The following is a 22,787-nucleotide window of genomic DNA, read 5'->3' as shown; positions in this document are numbered from 1 at the left end:
TTTTTATAAAATGTTAAAAATGTAATCACAGACAAAAAAACCTAGCTTTAATAGCTAATACTCAGTAGCTGCTCATCAGCTCATTTTCTCAGTGCTGAGACGACATCTTTCATCGCTGCCGCTGCCTTCTGCAGTTCCATTTGTTTCTTCTGTAGCTCTGTAACCACAGTGAACTGTCATTTAGTGATTACAATTAAAAAAAGGAGAAACATCTTTTAAAAGTAAAACGACTTAATAGCAATTATTTCTACAGTATGTTTTTTTTTTTTTCAAACTGCTGAAATAGTTCCCAAAGAGCTTTTAGCTGGAAACTTGGCATTTCAGTAATGCTGTGCACTGTGTCCTTAATAGATTTGCGGAAACTTGACTAATGGAGGACAAAAACAGTTGCAGGCTTAAAGGGAAAAAAAACAACCTGCAGCAGATGAACAGTATCTGAAAATCACATCATTAAGAAAAAAACCCATCAAAGACCTGGCAAAGGACTTGAGAGGTGCATCTGGTCCTGCCATATATCTCTGCAAAGTGTCCAGGAGCTCAGTGACACAATCCCCAATGTCTAATAAGCATGCCCAGATGTCAGATGGTGTCTAATCAGCCACATTAGGACACAGGTTGGATCAGCCTGTCATTGCAATTTTTAAACTTGATTAACTTGATATTTGAATTACGCCCTTATACAGTTGTAGATTTTGGTTTCCACTGACCATGGTTGTGTCATTTTTTTTCTAATTGAATTACAGAATATATCAATACACAGTTTCCATGGTATTGTAAATGCTATGAGTATCTATAGGTCATCTGTTGAAGTCTCTTGAAATGCTATCAATGAAGCAGACATTAACTACTGTTAACCAAAGATTGTAATCGGCCAACTAATACCACACCCCTAGAGCAGTAGTGTGTACTTTACCTTCCTGCTGCTTAGCCACAAATTCTGACAGTTTTCCAGAAGCTGCCATCACTGACAGTGCAAGATCATATTCTGTGGAGAAAAAAAATTACAATTTTCACAATCCCCAGTTTAAAACATTAAAAAAGGTCAGACAGAGGCTGTATCCCAATTCAGGGTCTGCAGCCTTAAAGTACGCAGCCTCAACGATCCTCAAGGGCCGCGTACTCAAAGACCGCTAAGGCCGGAAGTGCGAGGCTTGTGAAATGGGACGGTCTAGCCTCTGTCGCGCTGCCCAGGTTGCTTAGCAACCATGATAGCTGGAAACGTGTGGTTGACAGAAATGAAGGAGAACATATTTTGTTCGTGTGTTTGTTTCTACATGAGCTTTGTGTGATTTAATAAGTATCTGAGGCTGAGACCACAGGACTGTAAAACATGATTGTTGTGCTTCATATCTGTACTGAACAGTCATTTAAGATTAGCTAGTAAATAACAATTAGCTAATGTTGTTCATGAGACTAAAGTCAGTGTAAATATGACATGGCCAATATTATAGTTATTATATTAATCATTATAAGTTATTACAGCAGTGAGTTTGAACTCTCAAATCAAATCACTTCTATTGTCACATCACATGTGCAGGTACACTGGTACAGCACATGTGAGTGAAATTCATGTGAGTGAACTCTGTGTCTGATACTGAGCTTCAGTAAAGATTCAAGTTGCAGTTATTTATATGTCCTATCACCTTAAATCTTCACTCAAAGACAAGTATCTTTGACAGTGTATATATAGGTGTATTATATATAAGAGACAAATGTTGTTCCTTCAGTATGTTGACATTACTAAATTTGGCTCAATGCTTACATATATGTATAAAAAGAAAATGTACGAGCTGTGATAACTGTGTCTGATAAAATGAAGAGTAGACTGATATATTAAATATTCCTTTATTGGGTGAGAAAATCATACCATGTCATAACTGCTTTAAGTCATACAGAATAGATATCAGAGCCTTAAACAGGCTGACCTCTGCTAAATGGGTCAAACTGGGCAGAAAGTAAACAAACACATAACATCCTTATAGAATATGATGTAACACTATAGATCAACTTACCTCAAAATATATAAAGTGTATAAACAATTACAACAATATGATGCAACAAACACACCAGTACTACTAATCCAAAATACTCAAAGCTTCATAGAACTGAAACAAACATTTATTTTTAGGTCCATTCTGCTGCTGATACATACTTTAGGTTTCTGAATATTAAACTTGTTGCTGCCTTTCATAGTGTTTACCTTGAAGGCCCTGAGTACTTTCTCCCACACTGAAAACACTGGAATGATAACATTATTTGAACATTACCTAATAAGACTGATTCAGGACAGACAATTAGTTCTTTTAAACTTTTCTAGCAGTCCTTCACAAACAGGGAACAATCTGTCTATTCTCTCCATCTGTCAGCTGCTGCTGGCTCTTCCTCCTCCTCTTCCTCACACACTGCTGAGTTTGTCCTGGTGGATCATCAGGGGTGCAAAGCCTCACAGATGATGTGCAGCAGTGGGTCCCTCAGTCTGTCCTCACTCTGGACACTTGCAGTTGTCACACATGGAAATCAAATGTGTGATAAGCTGCAGGATTCAAACACAAGTGTAACTTATAAACACATGTTTATAAAGAAAGAAAGAGAGAGAGTGCAGGACAGACAGACAGGTGACAGTCTCAGGTGTATACACTGCTACAAAACAGCACAAGAGAAGGAGGATTTAGTGTTTGTGTTATTACGAGTGCTAAACAAGAAGAGTTCCCAGATGGTACAGTGGACACATGTGTGACTCCTGTGATTAAAGCATCTTTCTTTCAGCTTAACGAGTGAACCGTCAGCTCGTTCAAACACACGTTAAAGTCCGTTTGGCTCGACACCACCGAACAGAGGCAGCAATATAACATAGCTAACATTAACAGTGCAGTGAATCCTGCTTGTGCCGTGATATTCAGGACTGCAAACCGAGCAGCATCACTGACTTTCAGCTTGTTGTGTTTGTGGATATATGACTGACTTTAATTATCCATAAAATCATCACATTCTCTGTAAGATTAAGGTCAGCTATTGTATTATTATATTTTAAAGGCTTTAAAACCAAGTAAACGCTGAAAGTACAAACATCGCTAATGGCAAATAACTTTGCCGACATCTGGCCAACAGTAATGTTTTAATGTTCCTCATTATTAAACATTTGCACATAAATAAGTGACATAATATTCAGTACTTACGTTTAACAGTTTACTCTTCGGCCGCTCCGCTTCTGCCGTCTGCGGCAAAATTATCCACACCGACTGCTGCGCTATGAATTGTGGGATATGTTGGGCCACGAAGTCTACACCGCCACAGCCTTAAAATTCAGGAAATGAAGGACGCATTTGAGGGCCGCATTTCGAGCAGCCTTTGAATTGGGACAGCCTTCGGCACGCCGCTGTGACGTAATCGGCCTTAAAATGCAGCCTTTAAGGCTGCAGACCCTGAATTGGGATACAGCCAGAGTCTCATAAGTGTCATGCACCCTTACCCTCCTGGCTGGCCTGATCTGACTGGATTTTGCTGGAGATATTTTTCATGCCATCAAGGAAGTCAGTGAAGATGGCCTCTGTACATCCCGCTGCATTACAGCTTTTCCAGAAGCTGCTGGAGTCAATTTTGGGCTCTGGACTTGAGGGAAGTGCCACAGGAGAGAAAGAGGAGGAGTTAATGGATACACTGGCGCGTTCAGGCGGAGCCAGGGCTATGGCCGAGCTAGTGCAGGGAGGTGAAGTATGAGACTTCAGGGAGGTGAAGTATGGAGGGGGAGATTTGGACTGGCCAGGAGAGGGAGGGGGGGCAGTGGAGCTTGGGCGTGAGACAGAGGCTCCACCGGTGAGTTGACCCGGGGTTTGGACAGCGTTCTGCTCAGGACTGGACCCTAAGAAGAGAGTTAGTTCTATAAGTCATCCCAGCTTTTTATCATTTCAAAACCCTTACTCCTGTCTGATTCTTAAAAAATCTACACATTTCATGCAACAGCAACTTCCTAAGCTTTCTAGATAAGTGTTTGACATGGCACATTTCTTCTTTCTAAGTTTTTCAGTGAATGTATCTTAATAATTTCATTGTGTGCTTTTTCAAACAAAGCTTGCACATAACCTTAACTTTGTGTTTTATAAATGTGAAATACCTTTGTAGTGCGACTTCTTATTCATAAAAATCATAAAGATTAATCAGCCACAAGATTAAAATCACCTGCCTTAATATTAGATCTGCTTTGTGCCACAGTAACACCTTTGAGCTGTCAAGGCAGGGGTTCCACAAGCCCTCAGCAGGTTTCCTGAGAACCAATATGACAGTAGCAGCTCCTTTAAGCTGCAAGGCATGGCCTCATGGATGGGTCTCATTTTGTCAGCAGATCCCATAGATGTGCAATTGTGTTAAACTACTTGCTGAGATCATAAGCTCACCAACAAGTGCTTAAAGTTCTAGAAAACAAATTTTATATTCCTCTTTTTTTTGCAATCAGGATAGTCCTTTTTACACCACAAAGCTACTTCCTTCTTTTATATATAGCCTATGGCTGTTGTAACTGCAATCCATAGCCTTCAAGTTTGTGCGACTGTAGCTTTTCTCCTGTGTGACTGGACTACACAGACCTTGGGTGCCTTTAATGCTGTTGCCTTTTTACTGGTTGTCCTTCCTTAGACCACCTTGGGTAGGAAATAACTATTGGATATACAGTGGCTTGCAAAAGTATTCGGCCCCCTTGAACTTTTCCACATTTTGTCACATTACAGCCACAAACATGAATCAATTTTATTGGAATTCCACGTGAAAGACCAATACAAAGTGGTGTACACGTGAGAAGTGGAAGGAAAATCATACATGATTCCAAACATTTTTTACAAATAAATAACTGAAAAGTGGGGTGTGCGTAATTATTCAGCCCCCTGAGTCAATACTTTGTAGAACCACCTTTTGCTGCAATTACAGCTGCCAGTCTTTTAGGGTATGTCTCTACCAGCTTTGCACATCTACAGACTGAAATCCTTGCCCATTCTTCTTTGCAAAACAGCTCCAGCTCAGTCAGATTAGATGGACAGCGTTTGTGAACAGCAGTTTTCAGATCTTGTCACAGATTCTCGATTGGATTTAGATCTGGACTTGGACTGGGCCATTCTAACACATGGATATGTTTTGTTTTAAACCATTCCATTGTTGCCCTGGCTTTATGTTTAGGGTTGTTGTCCTGCTGGAAGGTGAACCTCCGCCCCAGTCTCAAGTCTTTTGCAGACTCCAAGAGGTTTTCTTCCAAGATTGCCCTGTATTTGGCTCCATCCATCTTCCCATCAACTCTGACCAGCTTCCCTGTCCCTGCTGAAGAGAAGCACCCCCAGAGCATGATGCTGCCACCACCATATTTGACAGTGGGGATGGTGTGTTCAGAGTGATGTGCAGTGTTAGTTTTCCGCCACACACAGCGTTTTGCATTTTGGCCAAAAAGTTCCATTTTGGTCTCATCTGACCAGAGCACCTTCTTCCACATGTTTGCTGTGTCCCCTACATGGCTTGTGGCAAACTGCAAACGGGACTTCTTATGGTTTTCTGTTAACAATGGCTTTCTTCTTGCCACTCTTCCATAAAGGCCAACTTTGTGCAGTGCACGACTAATAGTTGTCCTATGGACAGATTCCCCCACCTGAGCTGTAGATCTCTGCAGCTCGTCCAGAGTCACCATGGGCCTCTTGGCTGCATTTCTCATCAGCGCTCTCCTTGTTGGCCTGTGAGTTTAGGTGGACGGCTTTGTCTTGGTAGGTTTACAGTTGTGCCATACTCCTTCCATTTCTGAATGATCGCTTGAACAGTGCTCCGTGGGATGTTCAAGGCTTGGGAAATCTTTTTGTAGCCTAAGCCTGCTTTAAATTTCTCAATAACTTTATCCCTGACCTGTCTGGTGTCTAAATCCAATCGAGAATCTGTGTCAAGATCTGAAAACTGCTGTTCACAAACGCTGTCCATCTAATCTGACTGAGCTGGAGCTGTTTTGCAAAGAAGAATGGGCAAGGATTTCAGTCTCTAGATGTGCAAAACTGGTAGAGACATACCCTAAAAGACTGGCAGCTGTAATTGCAGCAAAAGGTGGTTCTACAAAGTATTGACTCAGGGGGCTGAATAATTACGCACACCCCACTTTTCAGTTATTTATTTGTAAAAAATGTTTGGAATCATGTATGATTTTCGTTCCACTTCTCACGTGTACACCACTTTGTATTGGTCTTTCACGTGGAATTCCAATAAAATTGATTCATGTTTGTGGCTGTAATGTGACAAAATGTGGAAAAGTTCAAGGGGGCCGAATAATTTTGCAAGCCACTGTAGGGACACAGCCCAGAGGACCTGCCGTTTTCAAGACCCAGTCTTGTTATCACTGGGCTTGTCAAAGCCACTCAAATCCTTAAACTTCCCATTTTTCAAATTCAAACACATCAACTTTCAGAGGCAATTCTTGTTCCCTATAGTAGCCCACCCAGGCTATACAGGCGTCTTTGTAGTCAGATAAAAGTTTTGCCTAACTGCTGTGTACTCATTATCAAAGCTCTCTGGTCTTATAAAACATTTGATCAGTCCCAGTAGGAGAAACCTTACCCTCGTGTTTATCTACGACCGGCTCTACATCTGCATTAACCAGAACGTCTTCATGTGGAGCAGATTCAGTCTGAGGTGAGAGTTCACCAGCTGACATTGTAAGTGACTGGGTCTGTATGCAGATCGTTACGGGAAGCAGCAGACTCACTGACTCAGCATCCTCAGAAGACAAAGAAAACACACCTCATCACACCTCATATGAATCCCATGCAAAAAGAGGGATTTCCTTTAGTGACAAAATCTATATATATATATATCTCTCTATCTATAGCTATCTATAGATAGAGAGAGATATAAATAAAGAGAGAGAGATAGAGATATATATAGAAGACCAAATCTTCATAGTTCTAAATTGCCAAATATTAAACGTATAACCAAAAAAAAGACCATTTATAGCTGCTAAAGAGAAAGATTAACACAATATCAGAGAACTCACTGATTCTATGATTGTGTCGTCTTCATCATTAAATTCATCCCCAATGCGATTTCCTAAAAGAACCAGACAAGAGGAGTTTGAAAAAATAAATATTTATATCTTTAAAAAAATATTTAGCAAACTATACACACTGAATCAGCGACTGCTTACCTGATAAAGACCCAGCAGGACTCTTGGTGTCTCTTCTGTAAAGTGGAGAATATAATTTCAAAAAATGACCCTCTGCTGACATTTTTTACAGACCAAGAAAAGAAAAAGTATTCAAGCAAAAGCCCTTTGGGGAATAACTAAGATTTCATAGGGGTAATTGCATTCATAAGACATGTTTGTGCCTTTTGGTGGTGCTTTGATAGGCTGCAATTTACTGAAACTTGCAGGTAATTAGCTTTACTGGTTAACTCTGGACAACTTTTTCATCATTTTATATACATATAATGTAGAATTACAAATATTAATGAGACACTCCCCCCCCCTGCAGAAACCCCTCCAAAACTAGCAAAACCTACCTGATAACCTCAGGCACAGTCTGCCATCACGAGAAGAGAAATCAACACATGACAGGACAAAGATGGAGACTTCAAATTATTAGACATATTGAGCATACAGTGATGTTATTGAAGAATTAATGAATGATTAGGCGTACTTCGAGCTCTGGAACGGAGTTTGCATTTTCATCTATATCCGACTCTAATGGGGCATATATATCCATTGGAGTGTTATTGTCATTGTCAACTATATATATATAAGATAAAAGAAAGGGGTTTGTTAGCTAAAGAGTGATAAGCCCACAGAGGTTACATTTTCTTCTCTTGCAACGGGGTTGACCTGAATTTGAAGAATCGGAGAGTCTCCTCTTCCAGCGATGAGGCTTACGTTTCAAGAGGGTCTCCTCCTGCCTGTAACAAAGGTAAGGAATCATGACAACTGTATCTGCTGGTGGATAACCAGGGAAAATATATAAGAAGAAGAAAAAAAAAAAAAAAAGGTTTGCACCATTTTTATTGTAACCGACAGGACACAATTTGCTCTTCTCGTTTCTTTATATTGTCAAGCAGAAATGTTATTTTGTTGTTTGTTGTTATTTTTTAAAGTGATCTTGAGCAATAGCTCTCCAGGCTTTCTGAAGCCTTTCAAAGTTTTTCTTCAGATATTGGCTGCTTTATCACTCATTTCCAGTCCAGTCCTTAAACCTGGGCATTTTCAGATGAATGTTTCTTTTGTTTGTTAAACCCCTTAACACTAATCTATGAATCATTCAAGCTTAAAAAGTGCACTTACCTTAAGGGATAAACCAGTGAACCCATTTTAAATTGTATTTTCAGGCACTTTGTTACTAGCTGCCTGTTGCAAACACCCCCCGCCTCACGCCCACAATTTGTTTCCGCTTCTTTAGTTGAATCTATGTAAAATACCAAGGATTTTTATAAAATATGTGTAAAACAGTTTGAAGGGTATAAAATTTTATTTATTTATTTTTTGCACCAGCAAGGTTATTCCCAAAGAGATTGTAGCTGAAAACTTGGCAAATCTCAACATGGTGTGCAGTGCATCCTTAAAAAAATTTGAGGAAACAGCACACATGGAGGGGCTTAAAAGCTGTCTACAGCAGATGCACAGTACTTCCAGTATGGGCAAGTCATGTCATGTCACATCCAGACCTGAGAGATGCATCTGGTCCAGATGATCCATCTACTGTTCACCACAGCGTCATCAGAAATGGTCTCAGTGTGGCTATCAAAAAGCCATTATTAATGACGTGAAACAGGAAGGAAATTAACAGGTCTTATGGAGTAATGAATTCAAATTGGTAAAATGTTGTCCAGTATGTTTGGAGGAGGTCAGGAGAGAGGGGCAGTCTACACTGATCTGGTGTAGATCGGTCATAATTTGTGGCTGCATTTCAGCCAGTCGTTTTGGGGATTTTGCCAAAAACGATAGAACATAAATCTAGAAAAGGCAGATTTTCATCCACCATACAATACCACCTGGAAGGTTTCTGATTGGCAAGAAGCCTGGAGAATTATTCCTGTAGAATACTTAAATAAATTACAAGATTGAAAATAAATTGACAAACATTGACATTTCCAGCTATTCATTCTCTTTTCCTTATCCAATATTGCGGGTCTAAAATGGGCCTATTTCCCATTTCCTAGCAAAATATAAAGAAATGAGCAGTGACTTAAGACTATATAGAACCACTTGAGTTCCTGACTTGTTTTGTGGGTGAAAAAAAACAACTGGGGTTTTAAGTGTGAAGTTGTTTAAAGTAAGAAAGAACGAAGGATCGAACTGTACAGACTTGTAAAATGAACATTTAAGCTACAATATTAGATATAAGGGTGATATTCTAGCCAAAATTCTGAACGTAAAATTATTGTTCAAGAAATAGCGAGCATCCCATACTTACTTGTCACAGTCACTCAACCGTCTCTGTTTAAAAAGCAAAGACAAAAAAACTGTAAAAATAACAAGCAAACTTGAAAATAGAACTAAAAAACTTTAAGTGACTGTGAACAATACCTTGGAAGAACTACACATTGTACTGTTAGATGAGCTGGAGTCATTGCTGTGTACAGAGGATCCAGCTGCGGTACCTTCTCCTGTCAATTACAAAGCAATTTAGTATTTGGCACAATGAAAAAATAACGACTTCATAGTAAATGTCAATCTCTCTGGGCAACACTTACCGTCGGTGTTCTTCTTAAGTGACGCAGGAGCATGTTTGTCACAATATGACCTAAAAACGCACATCTGCTAATTACAATGTGATACATAAGAAACAGAAAAATTAAATCGTAGACAAATAAGTCAAAAAAAGGGGGAAAAAAAGATGTTTGTAAATACTCACATAACAATGCTATTAGACAAACTTTCCAAGCTGATATTACCTTCTCTCTTCTCACAGGTTAGGCAACATACCTCATGAAAACAAAACAGATTGGTTATTTATAACAGAGGAGAACGCACACACAAATGCACCACATAGCTCGCAGGTTAATGATGATAATCTCTGGCTCTCTTCCACTGGTGGAGGTTTCTTCCTGTTAAAAGGGAGTTTTTCCTTCTAACTGTCACCAAATGCTTGCTCATGTGTTACTGTACACACTTTTACCTTACAATATAAAATACTTTAATCCATAAATCCATAAATCTAACCTTAGATGGTCCAGGTGCGTTGGGGTTTGGGGAGTTTTTGAGTTTTTTGGAGGTTCTGGGCTTTTTGGTGGAAGAGGCAAACTCATTTGTTGAAGCACTTTTTTCTGGTCATGAGAAATAAAAATGAAAATCAAAGTCTGTCATACACTGAATAAATGGTGACAGGATAAAGGATAAAAATTCAAAACTTACGTGTTTGCTGCTCAGAGTGAGATGAGCAGTATATCCTGTTAGAAAAACACATAAAACACATTTTTAGAACTACAATTGTCCCAAACAGTGCACAGCAGGAGTTTTTATTTTTAGGGTAACTGAATATCTTTTTGGACAGGCAATTAAGCAGATCTGTTAAACTGACACATAGCGCCCCTGGTCGTCATCTTCAATAGTCGTCGCTCCCTCTTTAAGAGCACACGGGTAATGGTAGGACTTTTTGCAGCGTTTGACTTCACACCCAGCAGTGGCTCCCCTTTTCTTACAGTGGTTACAGGTCTAATGCAAACAAAGGAGTAAGACATTTAAACATTGCTCCCAGTGCGCACCATACTTTAAATCACACAATTTCCAATATATTTACCAGCTTGCTTCCTCGTTTCACCTCATTCAGCACATCCCCCACCGAGAAACCAAACAGGTCATCAAACTGTGGTGAATCCCGGCAAAAGATACCAGCAGAAAATAACTGGAAATAACAAACAACACGAAATTCATGTGAAGGACATAAATGAGCATGAAGTAGAAAAACGGTAAATGGACTGGTTCTTACAGAGGGCTTTTCTACTCTACCTTACCACTCAAAGCACTTTATGCAGCATGACTCATTCACCCAAGCACTTTTCTTCTATGCTTAAGTACTTTCTATCCAACATTCACACTTCAGGGGACACATTGAAGCAACTTGGCCCTGGAGGACTGGACTTGGACTGGAGGAGCCGGGATTGAACCCAGGGATTGAACCGCCAACCTTCAGATTAGCAGATGGCCTGCTCTACCTCCTGAGCTACATCTACCCTAAACTTGTGAGTTCATAAATATGGCATTGCCCTAAAGCAACTCAAAAAAGGTTAACGTAATCCAGGTAAGTATGTGTAAACACATGTGCTTGTGCAAGTGTCCCCTCTTGAAGTGTATTTTTTTTTTTAAAAAGTAATAAAAACATGGCTGTACACTAGGGCTGCCACGATTAGTCGACTAGTCACGATTACGTCGACTATCAAAATCGTCGACGACTGATTTAATAGTCGACGCGTCGTTTGAAGCTTTGTAAGATCACAAAAGACGCAGGAATAAGTAGTAGGATTTAAGAGTGTAATAACGGACTGAAACAGAAGATGGCAGCACTGCATGTACAAGGATGCCAGCTGCCGTTAAACCCCGAAGAAGAAGAAGTAGCTACCTGAGTGAAGTTGGCCCCCCCACCTTCTTCAAATCCAACAAAAGTGGTATCAAACGTTTGTGCTACGTTTGTGCTGGTTTGTGCTGCAAAAATTTTCGTTTGTGCTGCTATCATTTTAAAGATATTAATAAAAATTTCCAGGGGTCATCAGAGGTCAACCAGCCCCCCCACATTAATGGAATCAAACAAAACTGGTGTCAATCAACTGTGCTACGTTTGTGTTGGTTTGTGCTGCAAAAATTTTCGTTTGTGCTGCCTCTGTTTTAAAGATATTAAAAATCCTAGAGGTCATCAGAGGTCAACCAATATGCCAATATCATGCACATACAGACAACAACGTCTCAAAATGGCCCCCAATCCATTTCCTGCTCCCTTTAAATACTCTAAAGACCACGCCTTCTCAATTCAGACTGGCCTATAAAGGAGCTACAATTGAGGCAGGCCTCCTCTTTACTGGAAAAACAAGATGGCCACCACAGAGGTAACCTGCAAAACACTTTGTTACATGAATGTTTCCCAACACTGACCATCTCTGAATCGAGAAGGGGGGCCCAAGGGTACATCTTTCGCCATCTTACAATGCTGTGATTGCAGCCATTCCCCAACTCTCTGTGAATGGTACTCATGGCCATTCGAGAATCTGTGTCTTTGATTAGTAGTCGTTGATCAATGGTCATAAGAATTTGCATACTAACAATCATGGAATTAACCCCCCAGCCCATTGTTCATTCAGTGGTGCTAGTTTCCTTCACTGTGCAAATGTACTGTTTATAAGGTTGGGGAAACCTGCAGTCAGCTGAGACTGAAGAAGTCACCTGGATGAGTGACAAAACGTTTCTTCCACTGAAAATGTCCGGATGAACAGAATCAACCTTTTGGAATTTACTTCCCTAGATGATTGAGCACGCATCAGGACATTATTTTATTAATATTTTTGAAATGATAGCAGCACAAACAAAAATTTTTGCAGCACAAACGTAGCACAAATGTTTGACATCATTTTTCTTTGATTTGGGTAATGTGGGGGGGCTGGTTGACCTCTGATGACCTCTAGGATTTTTTATTAATATCTTTAAAATGATAGCAGCACAAACGAAAATCTTTGCAGCACAAATGTAGCACAAACGTTTGACATCAAATTTGTTTGATTTGGGTAATGTGGGGGGGCTGGTTGACCTTTTGACCTTTACATTTTCATTAATATCTTTAAAACAGAGGCAGCACAAACGACAATTTTAGCAGCACAAACCAGCACAAACGTAGCACAGTTGATTGACACCAGTTTTGTTTGATTCCATTAATGTGGGGGGGCTGGTTGACCTCTGATGACCTCTAGAAATTTTCTTGAATATCTTTAAAATGATAGCAGCACAAACGAAAATTTTTGCAGCACAAACCAGCACAAACGTAGCACAAACGTTTGATACCACTTTTGTTGGATTTGAAGAAGGTGGGGGGGCCAACTTCACTCAGGTGAAGTAGCTCTGTCCCAGAATTCATAGCGCAGCCCATTTCAGTTTCTAACAATGGCGGCAGCTAGTTAAGTTTTAATATTACTCTTATTATTCTTTCTGGGTCACAAAATAAACGTTTAACATATTTTCAGGCTAGAATGTAACTGTGTAAACCTCAAATATCTGCTCAGTTTATCAAGACACCACATATTTTCAAAAGCGCTCCGACGTTTTCGGAGACGTCTGCTACCCACTAGCTCGATAGCTAGCCGGGGGCAAGGCTCACTAGAGCCCGTGAGAACACCGGACTCCCGGCAAATCGTTTTCAAACCCACCGCTGTCTTTCGCTACTCAGATTAAACATATATAAGTCACTTAGATAACTTAAAAATGTTATTGTTTGGCTTTTTTTAGTATTTTATTTGTTCCTGAGTAAATCGGTTTGGCTGAGATTAAAGTTATAGTTTTTACACAGCTGAATAAACGCCAAGCAGACAACTGATTATCAGAAGTGTGAGATGCTCGAGAATTTACTCCGGTGTCCTGTTATATTTAGATAGCAAGGAGTTTATTAAACTTCACCGAAACAATCTGCAAATGTCATTAAAATTTAATAAAGTATCACCTTGTCTTTATTTTTAGTTAGCACATACCTTAAACACTTAAAGCTGTAAGCTAATAGTTATATAAGAGCAGATGCTGCTGGTGCAATAAGCTGTACGTTTTACGTCCAATCGATGCATGATCTGATTAGTCGACTAATCGCAAAAATAATCGGTGACTAGTCGACTATCAAAATAATCGTTTGTGGCAGCCCTACTGTACACTTAGATATAATCATTTAAAATAATAGATTTGGTTTATTAGACTAAGTAAGCCGATACTTAAAATTCATAAACAAGCCACCAAATGTCATGTTTCCTCGGTCAAGATCCTCTGCTAAGCCTTGAGTGCAGACACCTTGTGCGTGGCTGTGCCTTCAGTAAATAAAAAAGCATTAGGCTGAGATCAGGTGACTGACTTGACACTAAGTATACTGCTTTGGCAGAACACTTTGGGTCATTATTCATTCACTCAGAAGTGCTGTGCGATCAGTTTGGCAGCATTTGGCTGAATCTGAGCTGAGAGTGTAGCCCTGTACTCTTCACAGTTTATCCTGCCGCTTCTATCGGCAATCCCATCATCAGTAAACACTACTGCTGGCCAAGCTCACAACAAAACATAGATAATGTAGTATGCTTCAGCTCACGATGTGCAGGCTCTTTTGCTGACATTTTTCTGGCAAAGTCTAATCTGACCTTCATGTTCTTGAGTGTAATCGGCAGTGTGCACCTCGTAAACCGTCTGCATCTCCATTCATGAACCTGGGGTTCCCCTAGACAATACTACGCCAACTTACTTGTTTAGATGTTATAAAGTTTTTTTTTTCTCTCGACCAAAGAAAGAATTTGTGATCACACACTTTAGTTGTCTTCTGTGGTCTTTCAGGCCTTTTGAGTTTGCTGGGCCAAAAAGCGATTGCCTACCAAAAACAGAGTTCCAGTATTTGCCAAAAAAAAGTGATTGCCTGTATTTAAACTGTTATAAATAACTTGTTGGCCGTTACTATGTCAAATGTATCTCTCATGAATGATATAAAGTCATCTTGAGCCACAAGGTAGAAGCTGCAATCAGTTTTTGGCAAAATGACTTTTATATATCTTTTATTTGTCCAGTTAAAAAGTCTCATTGACGCTGACAAAAAAAAAAAAGGCTTTTTAAGAGGAGCCAGGAGGACAGCAGAAACTGCAACAAATATAGCAACAGTTCAATAAAGATATTTTAAGTGGCCAAAAAGGACTAGATTGGTTAGAATGTAATTATAATATAACAGGGTCATAAAGATACTTGAAAAACAGTTAATTTCTTGATTTTATGTGTAAGCCCTTTGTAAATCATGACATTACATTACACATAAAAATACATGGAACCCTTGGAAATCAGTTATGGCAGTGTTTTCCTGCTTTTTAAGAACGTACCACCTTCATCACTGTGATGCCATGAGAAGCATATATGGCACAAACTGTGCCGATTAGTGTTAATCGTCGCATTTTAATGTTACAGCTATTGCAACAGAACTCATCTTTAAAATGCTGTAAAGTTTGTATATGACTTGTGTCAAGCCAGCCTCCAGTTCGAGACTTGCAGTCAAGCCGGATTTCAAAATAAAAGCCAACTTCGAGTGAATTAACAGATATGTTAAGAACATAATAACATATAATTTAGGCTTTTTTCTTTAGTCTGATTTTACCTTTCAAAGTAATGGCTCTTTGAAATTGCAGATATTTGACTTAATCTTCTAACGATTCAAAATGCTCAAAAATGGAAAGTTCTTGTTTCCACAGGGTAATTTCACTTTAGATCAACAGTATACAACCCCATAGTGATACCATATCAATATCAAGTTATTCTGATGTTGCCTTCCAAAATAAAGGCCTTTTCAAATTGTCCATAATTGACCTAACTTTCAGTGATTTCAAAATGCTCTAAAATGGAAAATTGCTGTTTCCACAGGGTAATTCCACTTTAGATCAACAGTATACAACCCCACAGTGATACCATATCAATATCAAGTTATTCTGATGTTGCCTTCTTAAATAAAGGCCTTTTCAAATTGCCCATATACGACCGACTCTTTTAATGATTTCAAAATGCTCTAAAATGGAAAAATCCTGTTTCCACAGGGTAATTCCACTTTAGATCAACAGTATACAACCCCACGGTGATACCATATCAATATCAAGTTATTCTGATGTTGCTTTCAAAAATAAAAGCCTTTTCAAATTGCCCATATTTGACCGACTCTTTTAACGATTTCAAAATGCTCTAAAATAGTAAATCCCTGTTTCCACAGGGTAATTCCACTTTAGATCAACAGTATACAACCCCACGGTGATACCATATCAATATCAAGTTATTCTGATGTTGCTTTCAAAAATAAAAGCCTTTTCAAATTGCCCATATTTGACCGACTCTTTTAACGATTTCAAAATGCTCTAAAATAGTAAATCCCTGTTTCCACAGGGTAATTCCACTTTAGATCAACAGTATACAACCCCATAGTGATACCATATCAATATCAAGTCATTCTGATGTTGCTTTCCAAAATAAAGGCCTTTTCAAATTGCCCATAATTGACCTAACTTTCAGTGATTTCAAAATGCTCTAAAATGGAAAATCCCTGTTTCCACAGGGTAATTCCTCCTTAGATCAACAGTGTACAACCCCACAGTGATACCATATCAATATCAAGTCATTCTGATGTTGCTTTCAAAAATAAAAGCCTTTTCAAATTGTCCATAATTGACCTAACTTTCAGGGATTTCAAAATGCTCTAAAATGGAAAAATCCTGTTTCCACAGGGTAATTCCACTTTAGATCAACAGTATACAACCCCACAGTGATACCATATCAATATCAAGTCATTCTGATGTTGCCTTCAAAAACAAAGGCCTTTTCAAATTGTCCATATTTGACCGACTCTTTTAATGATTTCAAAATGCTCTAAAATGGAAAATTCCTGTTTCCACAGGGTAATTCCACTTTAGATCAACAGTATACAACCCCATAGTGATACCATATCAATATCAAGTCACTCTGATGTTGCCTTCCAAAAAAAAAGCCTTTTCAAATTGCCCGTAGACGACCTACTCTTTTAATGATTTCGAAATGCTCTTAAATTGAAATTTGCTATTTCCACAAGATGAATCCATGTTAGATCAAACGTATCCAACCCCACTATGATACCATATCAATTTTGAGTCAGGCTGATTTTGCTTTCCAGTATAAAAGCCTTTTCAAATTGACCATAAAAGATATACTCTTTTAACGATTTCAAAATGCTCTTAAATTAAAATATGCTGTTTCCACAGGATAATTCCACTTTAGATCAACAGTATCAAACCCGACAGTACAACCATGTAAATTTCAAGTTGGTCTGATCTTGCCTTTCAAATTAATGGCCCATCGAATTTGCCCATATGTGATATACTCTTTCAATTATTTCAGAATGTTTTAAAAATGAAAATTGCTGTTTCCACGGGATAATTTCACTCAAGATCGACAGTGTACACTATCACAGGGATATCAAGTCAATTTCAAGTCACCTCGATTTTGCCTTTCAAAGTAATGGCCCGTTGAAATTGCCCATGTATGACCCACTCTTTCACTGACTTCAGAATCCCATTAAAAGCAAAGTTGCTGTTTCCACAAGATCATTTCACTCTACATTGACAGTATACAACCCCACAGTTTTATCACATCAATATCGTAATTATAATTGTTTATTTGGTACTTTTAATAATTAAACGCGGATGCTGTTAACAGGACAATTACTATTTCCACTAAGTAACTGGAGTTCATGCAAACCATACACAACCTCTACAGTGGTAACATCTCAATCTCAAATCAATCTCTTTTGCATTTCAGAGTAAAAGCCTTTAGGAGCTTGTCTTTCCATAACTTCAGAATGGCATTAAATGGAAAGTTCCAGCTTCCACGAATTAATACCAGTTCATGCCAACACATAACATTGCATATAATCTAACAGTGGAGTTGGTGATCATACTTTTTGGTGACTTCAGAATGCTGTTAAATAGAAAATCCCTGTTCCTACGGACTAATTTTTCTCTAAATCAATAATATACTCCCTCAAAGTTGTACACTGTGAAAATCAAGTCTTTCTTATTTTGGATTTAAAAATAATTGCCCTGGAAATGTTTTACAAGCTGTTTTGTAATTTCTTTATTTTCTGGGAAAACTGAGGATCAAAGATATGAAAGGGCAAAGGCACTGATATTTAATAACTAATACAATATCAGTGCCTGGAGCTCAAATGTCAGTAATAAGGCATGACGGATGCACAGGAATTAATAAAGATCATTACTGGGATTAAGGGGACAGGCAACCAGTCAGCAGCCTTAATATACAGTATATGAGGTTTATAAAATTCTCAAAAGGATTCAGTTTGCAGCTCTCCATTTCCTCTTCCACACCAAGCAATGGTCTCCAAACATCACTAAGCCGTGTTGATCCTTTTCCTTGACTGTATTTTGTGGCTTTAAACCTGACAAACACCCCCAACTTGACTATGACTTCTGGCCTGGTTATGCTACATACAACTTGAGAAACTAGACCAGGGCAAGGAAGGTTACAGGTGATGGTGGTATCAGCCAGTGTTCTCAGGTCTAGCCCAGTAAAATCCACAATCTGTTTCTGAAGCCAGACAAGATGCTTGTGTTATGGAACTTATTTTGTCTGGCTCCTGTATTGATGAAGTCAACATCATCACGGTTTAAGAACTATCAGCCAAATGCCATCATGCGAGATGAAAGTCCCAGGGAGCCAAATTCTCATTTATCTGAGACTGCAATTTAAAACATCTACTGACTCACACCAGGGCCAAGGCAATGTTGTTCTCAGCAAGTATCTGGTTAGACACCATGTTTCGAAGGCCTTTGGTAATTGTGTTATGTTTGAATTTTGAAGCCGAATATTACAGGTCACCATGGCATTATGATTTTAATTTAGCTAATTGATTCGTGTGATCTAGTGTCATAGATAAATATATAGATAAAAGATATATAGCAATAGCAATGGACTGGAACAAAATCTCTAGTGTTTCCAAACAATACTGCTTCATGTAAACATGTATAAAATGAAAATGTTGAAAAGGTCCTTAAAAAGAAGTCTAATATTAATTTCTGCAACTGAAGACTTTTATAAATACTGTAGAATCAGTTAGCTTCATCCATCCATTCTCTTCCACTTATACTATCCAGGGATGTGGGGGGTGCTGGAGCATATCCCAGGGAGACGCAGGGTACATATAGCCAGAGGCAAGGTACACCCTGGACAGGTCGCCAGTCTGTTGCAGGGCTAACACACAGAGACAGACAATCATTTGCGCTCACATTCATATTCACACCTATGGGCAGTTTGGATTAATCAATTAACCTATCCCCACAAACTGCATGTCTTTGGACTGTGGGAGGAAAATGGAGAGGAAAATGAAAACCAACGCAAACACGGGGAGAACATGCAAACTTCACACAGAAAGACCCCGGCCTGATGGTGGAATTGAACTCAGGACCTTCTTGCTGTGAGGCAACAGTGCTAACCAAGCACACGGTAAAGTAAAATTTTTAGCTGTTAAATCAGCTCTAGTGCATAAGATTACAAAGTTAAAAATTTGAATATAGAGAAAACAGAGCTGGTTCGACAGAAACAACACAACTTTGTCAGGTTCGGGAACAGCATTTCTGGAACATTACTGAGCAGCATGGGGGCTTTTCAATTCTCATACAAATAGCAGATGAGCTAGGAATTTTTCTCTGTGATCAGAAAAATTATTGTAATTATTGTTTTTGTATGGAAGGCATTGTCTGGCACCTCTGGTTTTTTATAAAAACTGTTCCGACTCCACTGTTAGATTATATGCAATGATATGTGTTGGCATGAACTGGTATTAATTCGTGGAAGACAAAATAAGTTCCATAACACAAGCATCTTGTCTGGCTTCAGAAACAGATTGTGGATTTTACTGGGCTAGACCTGAGAACACTGGCTGATACCACCATCACCTGTAACCTTCCTTGCCCTGGTCTAGTTTCTCAAGTTGTATGTAGCATAACCAGGCCAGAAGTCATAGTCAAGTTGGGGGTGTTTGTCAGGTTTAAAGCCACAAAATACAGTCAAGGAAAAGGATCAACACGGCTTAGTGATGTTTGGAGACCATTGCTTGGTGTGGAAGAGGAAATGGAGAGCTGCAAACTGAATCCTTTTGAGAATTTTATAAACCTCATATACTGTATATTAAGGCTGCTGACTGGTTGCCTGTCCCCTTAATCCCAGTAATGATCTTTATTAATTCCTGTGCATCCGTCATGCCTTATTACTGACATTTGAGCTCCAGGCACTGATATTGTATTAGTTATTAAATATCAGTGCCTTTGCCCTTTCATATCTTTGATCCTCAGTTTTCCCAGAAAATAAAGAAATTACAAAACAGCTTGTAAAACATTTCCAGGGCAATTATTTTTAAATCCAAAATAAGAAAGACTTGATTTTCACAGTGTACAACTTTGAGGGAGTATATTATTGATTTAGAGAAAAATTAGTCCGTAGGAACAGGGATTTTCTATTTAACAGCATTCTGAAGTCACCAAAAAGTATGATCACCAACTCCACTGTTAGATTATATGCAATGTTATGTGTTGGCATGAACTGGTATTAATTCGTGGAAGCTGGAACTTTCCATTTAATGCCATTCTGAAGTTATGGAAAGACAAGCTCCTAAAGGCTTTTACTCTGAAATGCAAAAGAGATTGATTTGAGATTGAGATGTTACCACTGTAGAGGTTGTGTATGGTTTGCATGAACTCCAGTTACTTAGTGGAAATAGTAATTGTCCTGTTAACAGCATCCGCGTTTAATTATTAAAAGTACCAAATAAACAATTATAATTACGATATTGATGTGATAAAACTGTGGGGTTGTATACTGTCAATGTAGAGTGAAATGATCTTGTGGAAACAGCAACTTTGCTTTTAATGGGATTCTGAAGTCAGTGAAAGAGTGGGTCATACATGGGCAATTTCAACGGGCCATTACTTTGAAAGGCAAAATCAAGGTGACTTGAAATTGACTTGATATCCCTGTGATAGTGTACACTGTCGATCTTGAGTGAAATTATCCCGTGGAAACAGCAATTTTCATTTTTAAAACATTCTGAAATAATTGAAAGAGTATATCACATATGGGCAAATTCGATGGGCCATTAATTTGAAAGGCAAGATCAGACCAACTTGAAATTTACATGGTTGTACTGTCGGGTTTGATACTGTTGATCTAAAGTGGAATTATCCTGTGGAAACAGCATATTTTAATTTAAGAGCATTTTGAAATCGTTAAAAGAGTATATCTTTTATGGTCAATTTGAAAAGGCTTTTATACTGGAAAGCAAAATCAGCCTGACTCAAAATTGATATGGTATCATAGTGGGGTTGGATACGTTTGATCTAACATGGATTCATCTTGTGGAAATAGCAAATTTCAATTTAAGAGCATTTCGAAATCATTAAAAGAGTAGGTCGTCTACGGGCAATTTGAAAAGGCTTTTTTTTTGGAAGGCAAAATCAGAGTGACTTGATATTGATATGGTATCACTATGGGGTTGTATACTGTTGATCTAAAGTGGAATTACCCTGTGGAAACAGGAATTTTCCATTTTAGAGCATTTTGAAATCACTGAAAGTTAGGTCAATTATGGACAATTTGAAAGGGCTTTTATTTTTGAAAGCAACATCAGAATGACTTGATATTGATATGGTATCAATGTAGGGTTGTATACTGTTGATCTAAAGTGGAATTACCCTGTGGAAAAAGGAATTTTCCATTTAAGAGCATTTTGAAATCATTAAAAGAGTCGGTCAAATATGGGCAATTTGAAAAGGCTTTTATTTTTGAAAGCAAAATGAGAATAACTTGATATTGATATGGTATCACTGTGGGGTTGGATACTGTTGATCTAAAGATGAATTACCCTGTGGAAACAGCAATTTTCCATTTTAGAGCATTTTGAAATCATTTAAAGAGTCGGTCAAATATGTGCAATTTGAAAAGGCTTTTATTTTTGAAAGCAAAATGAGAATAACTTGATATTGATATGGTATCACTGTGGGGTTGGATACTGTTGATCTAAAGTGGAATTACCCTGTGGAAACAGCAATTTTCCATTTTAGAGCATTTTGAAATCATTTAAAGAGTCGGTCAAATATGTGCAATTTGAAAAGGCTTTTATTTTTGAAAGCAAAATCAGAATAACTTGATATTGATATGGTATCACTGTGGCGTTGTATAGTGTTGATCTAAGCAGGAATTACCCTGTGGAAACAGGAATTTTCCATTTTAGAGCATTTTGAAATAGTTAAAAGAGTCGGTCAAATATGGGCAATTTCTAATTGCTGTGGGTGGATAGTGTTGATACAAAATGCAACTACTCTTTGGAAATATGACTTTTGCTTTTAAGAGTATTCTGAAGTCATTGAAAGAGTAGTTCAAAAATCTAAATTCACAGGGCTTTTACTTTGAAATCCAAAATAAGATGGCTTTGATATTGACAGGGCGCTAATAATGTACAAGTCTAAATTATTTGTTATTATGTTCTTAAAATATCTGATAATTCACTCGAAGTTGGCTTTTATTTTGAAATCCGGTTTCCACATCCATTCCAGTAATACTTTGAATAGACGGGGAACAGAAAACAAACTGGAGGCTGGCTTGACTGCAATGCTGGAATTGGAGGCTGGCTTGACACCAGTTTTATACGCATGAATAAATTTATACGTTTATCAAAGGTGGCATGAGGAAATTAAAGGCGTCAGGAAAAATTACTCGTGTGCGTTATTTTTATAACTTTTCCACACTTCTTGTCGACAGTTAAGTTGTGGACTTAACCGCTGTCCTGAGCGGTGACTCATGTCCTCGTCGTTACACACGAAATAAAGACGAAGAACAAAAAAGCGTGCTTGTATTTACCAGGCAGTTCTGGTGAGCCGTGACTTCATCTTTAGTCGACAAGGCTCCGGTTATCTTCGTCTCTTTGGACCGCTGACAAAGTATGCAGGCCACTCTGCTCATTTTTACCAACAAACACACCGCTTCCACTTTTTCTATCAGGCTTGCTCGCATGCGTCCATGTTGAATCAGCGCTGCTGTTCAAAAACGATTTCTTACC

The 22,787-nt window shown here is 38.6% G+C and overlaps 1 protein-coding gene across 1 annotated transcript; it reads right to left on the bottom strand.

Moving 5' to 3' along the window:
- Positions 1-51: 51 nt before the first annotated feature.
- phf11 (PHD finger protein 11) lies at positions 52-22,787 on the bottom strand. The gene is made up of 18 exons (XM_063498338.1): positions 22,589-22,787; positions 10,740-10,844; positions 10,521-10,654; positions 10,355-10,389; positions 10,163-10,266; positions 9,855-9,925; positions 9,694-9,743; positions 9,527-9,606; positions 9,414-9,436; positions 7,832-7,902; positions 7,650-7,738; positions 7,513-7,532; positions 7,157-7,191; positions 7,007-7,059; positions 6,571-6,730; positions 3,470-3,859; positions 914-985; positions 52-157 (listed from the first exon to the last, which is right to left on the bottom strand). The coding sequence occupies exons 1-18, from the start codon at positions 22,739-22,741 to the stop codon at positions 81-83; spliced, it is 1,722 nt and encodes a 573-aa protein (XP_063354408.1). The 5' UTR covers positions 22,742-22,787; the 3' UTR covers positions 52-80.

This window comes from Pelmatolapia mariae, linkage group LG16_19 (assembly GCF_036321145.2).
Source record: "Pelmatolapia mariae isolate MD_Pm_ZW linkage group LG16_19, Pm_UMD_F_2, whole genome shotgun sequence".
Classification (NCBI taxonomy): Eukaryota; Metazoa; Chordata; class Actinopteri; order Cichliformes; family Cichlidae; genus Pelmatolapia; species Pelmatolapia mariae.
This window is presented reverse-complemented; position numbering and strand designations above follow the sequence as displayed.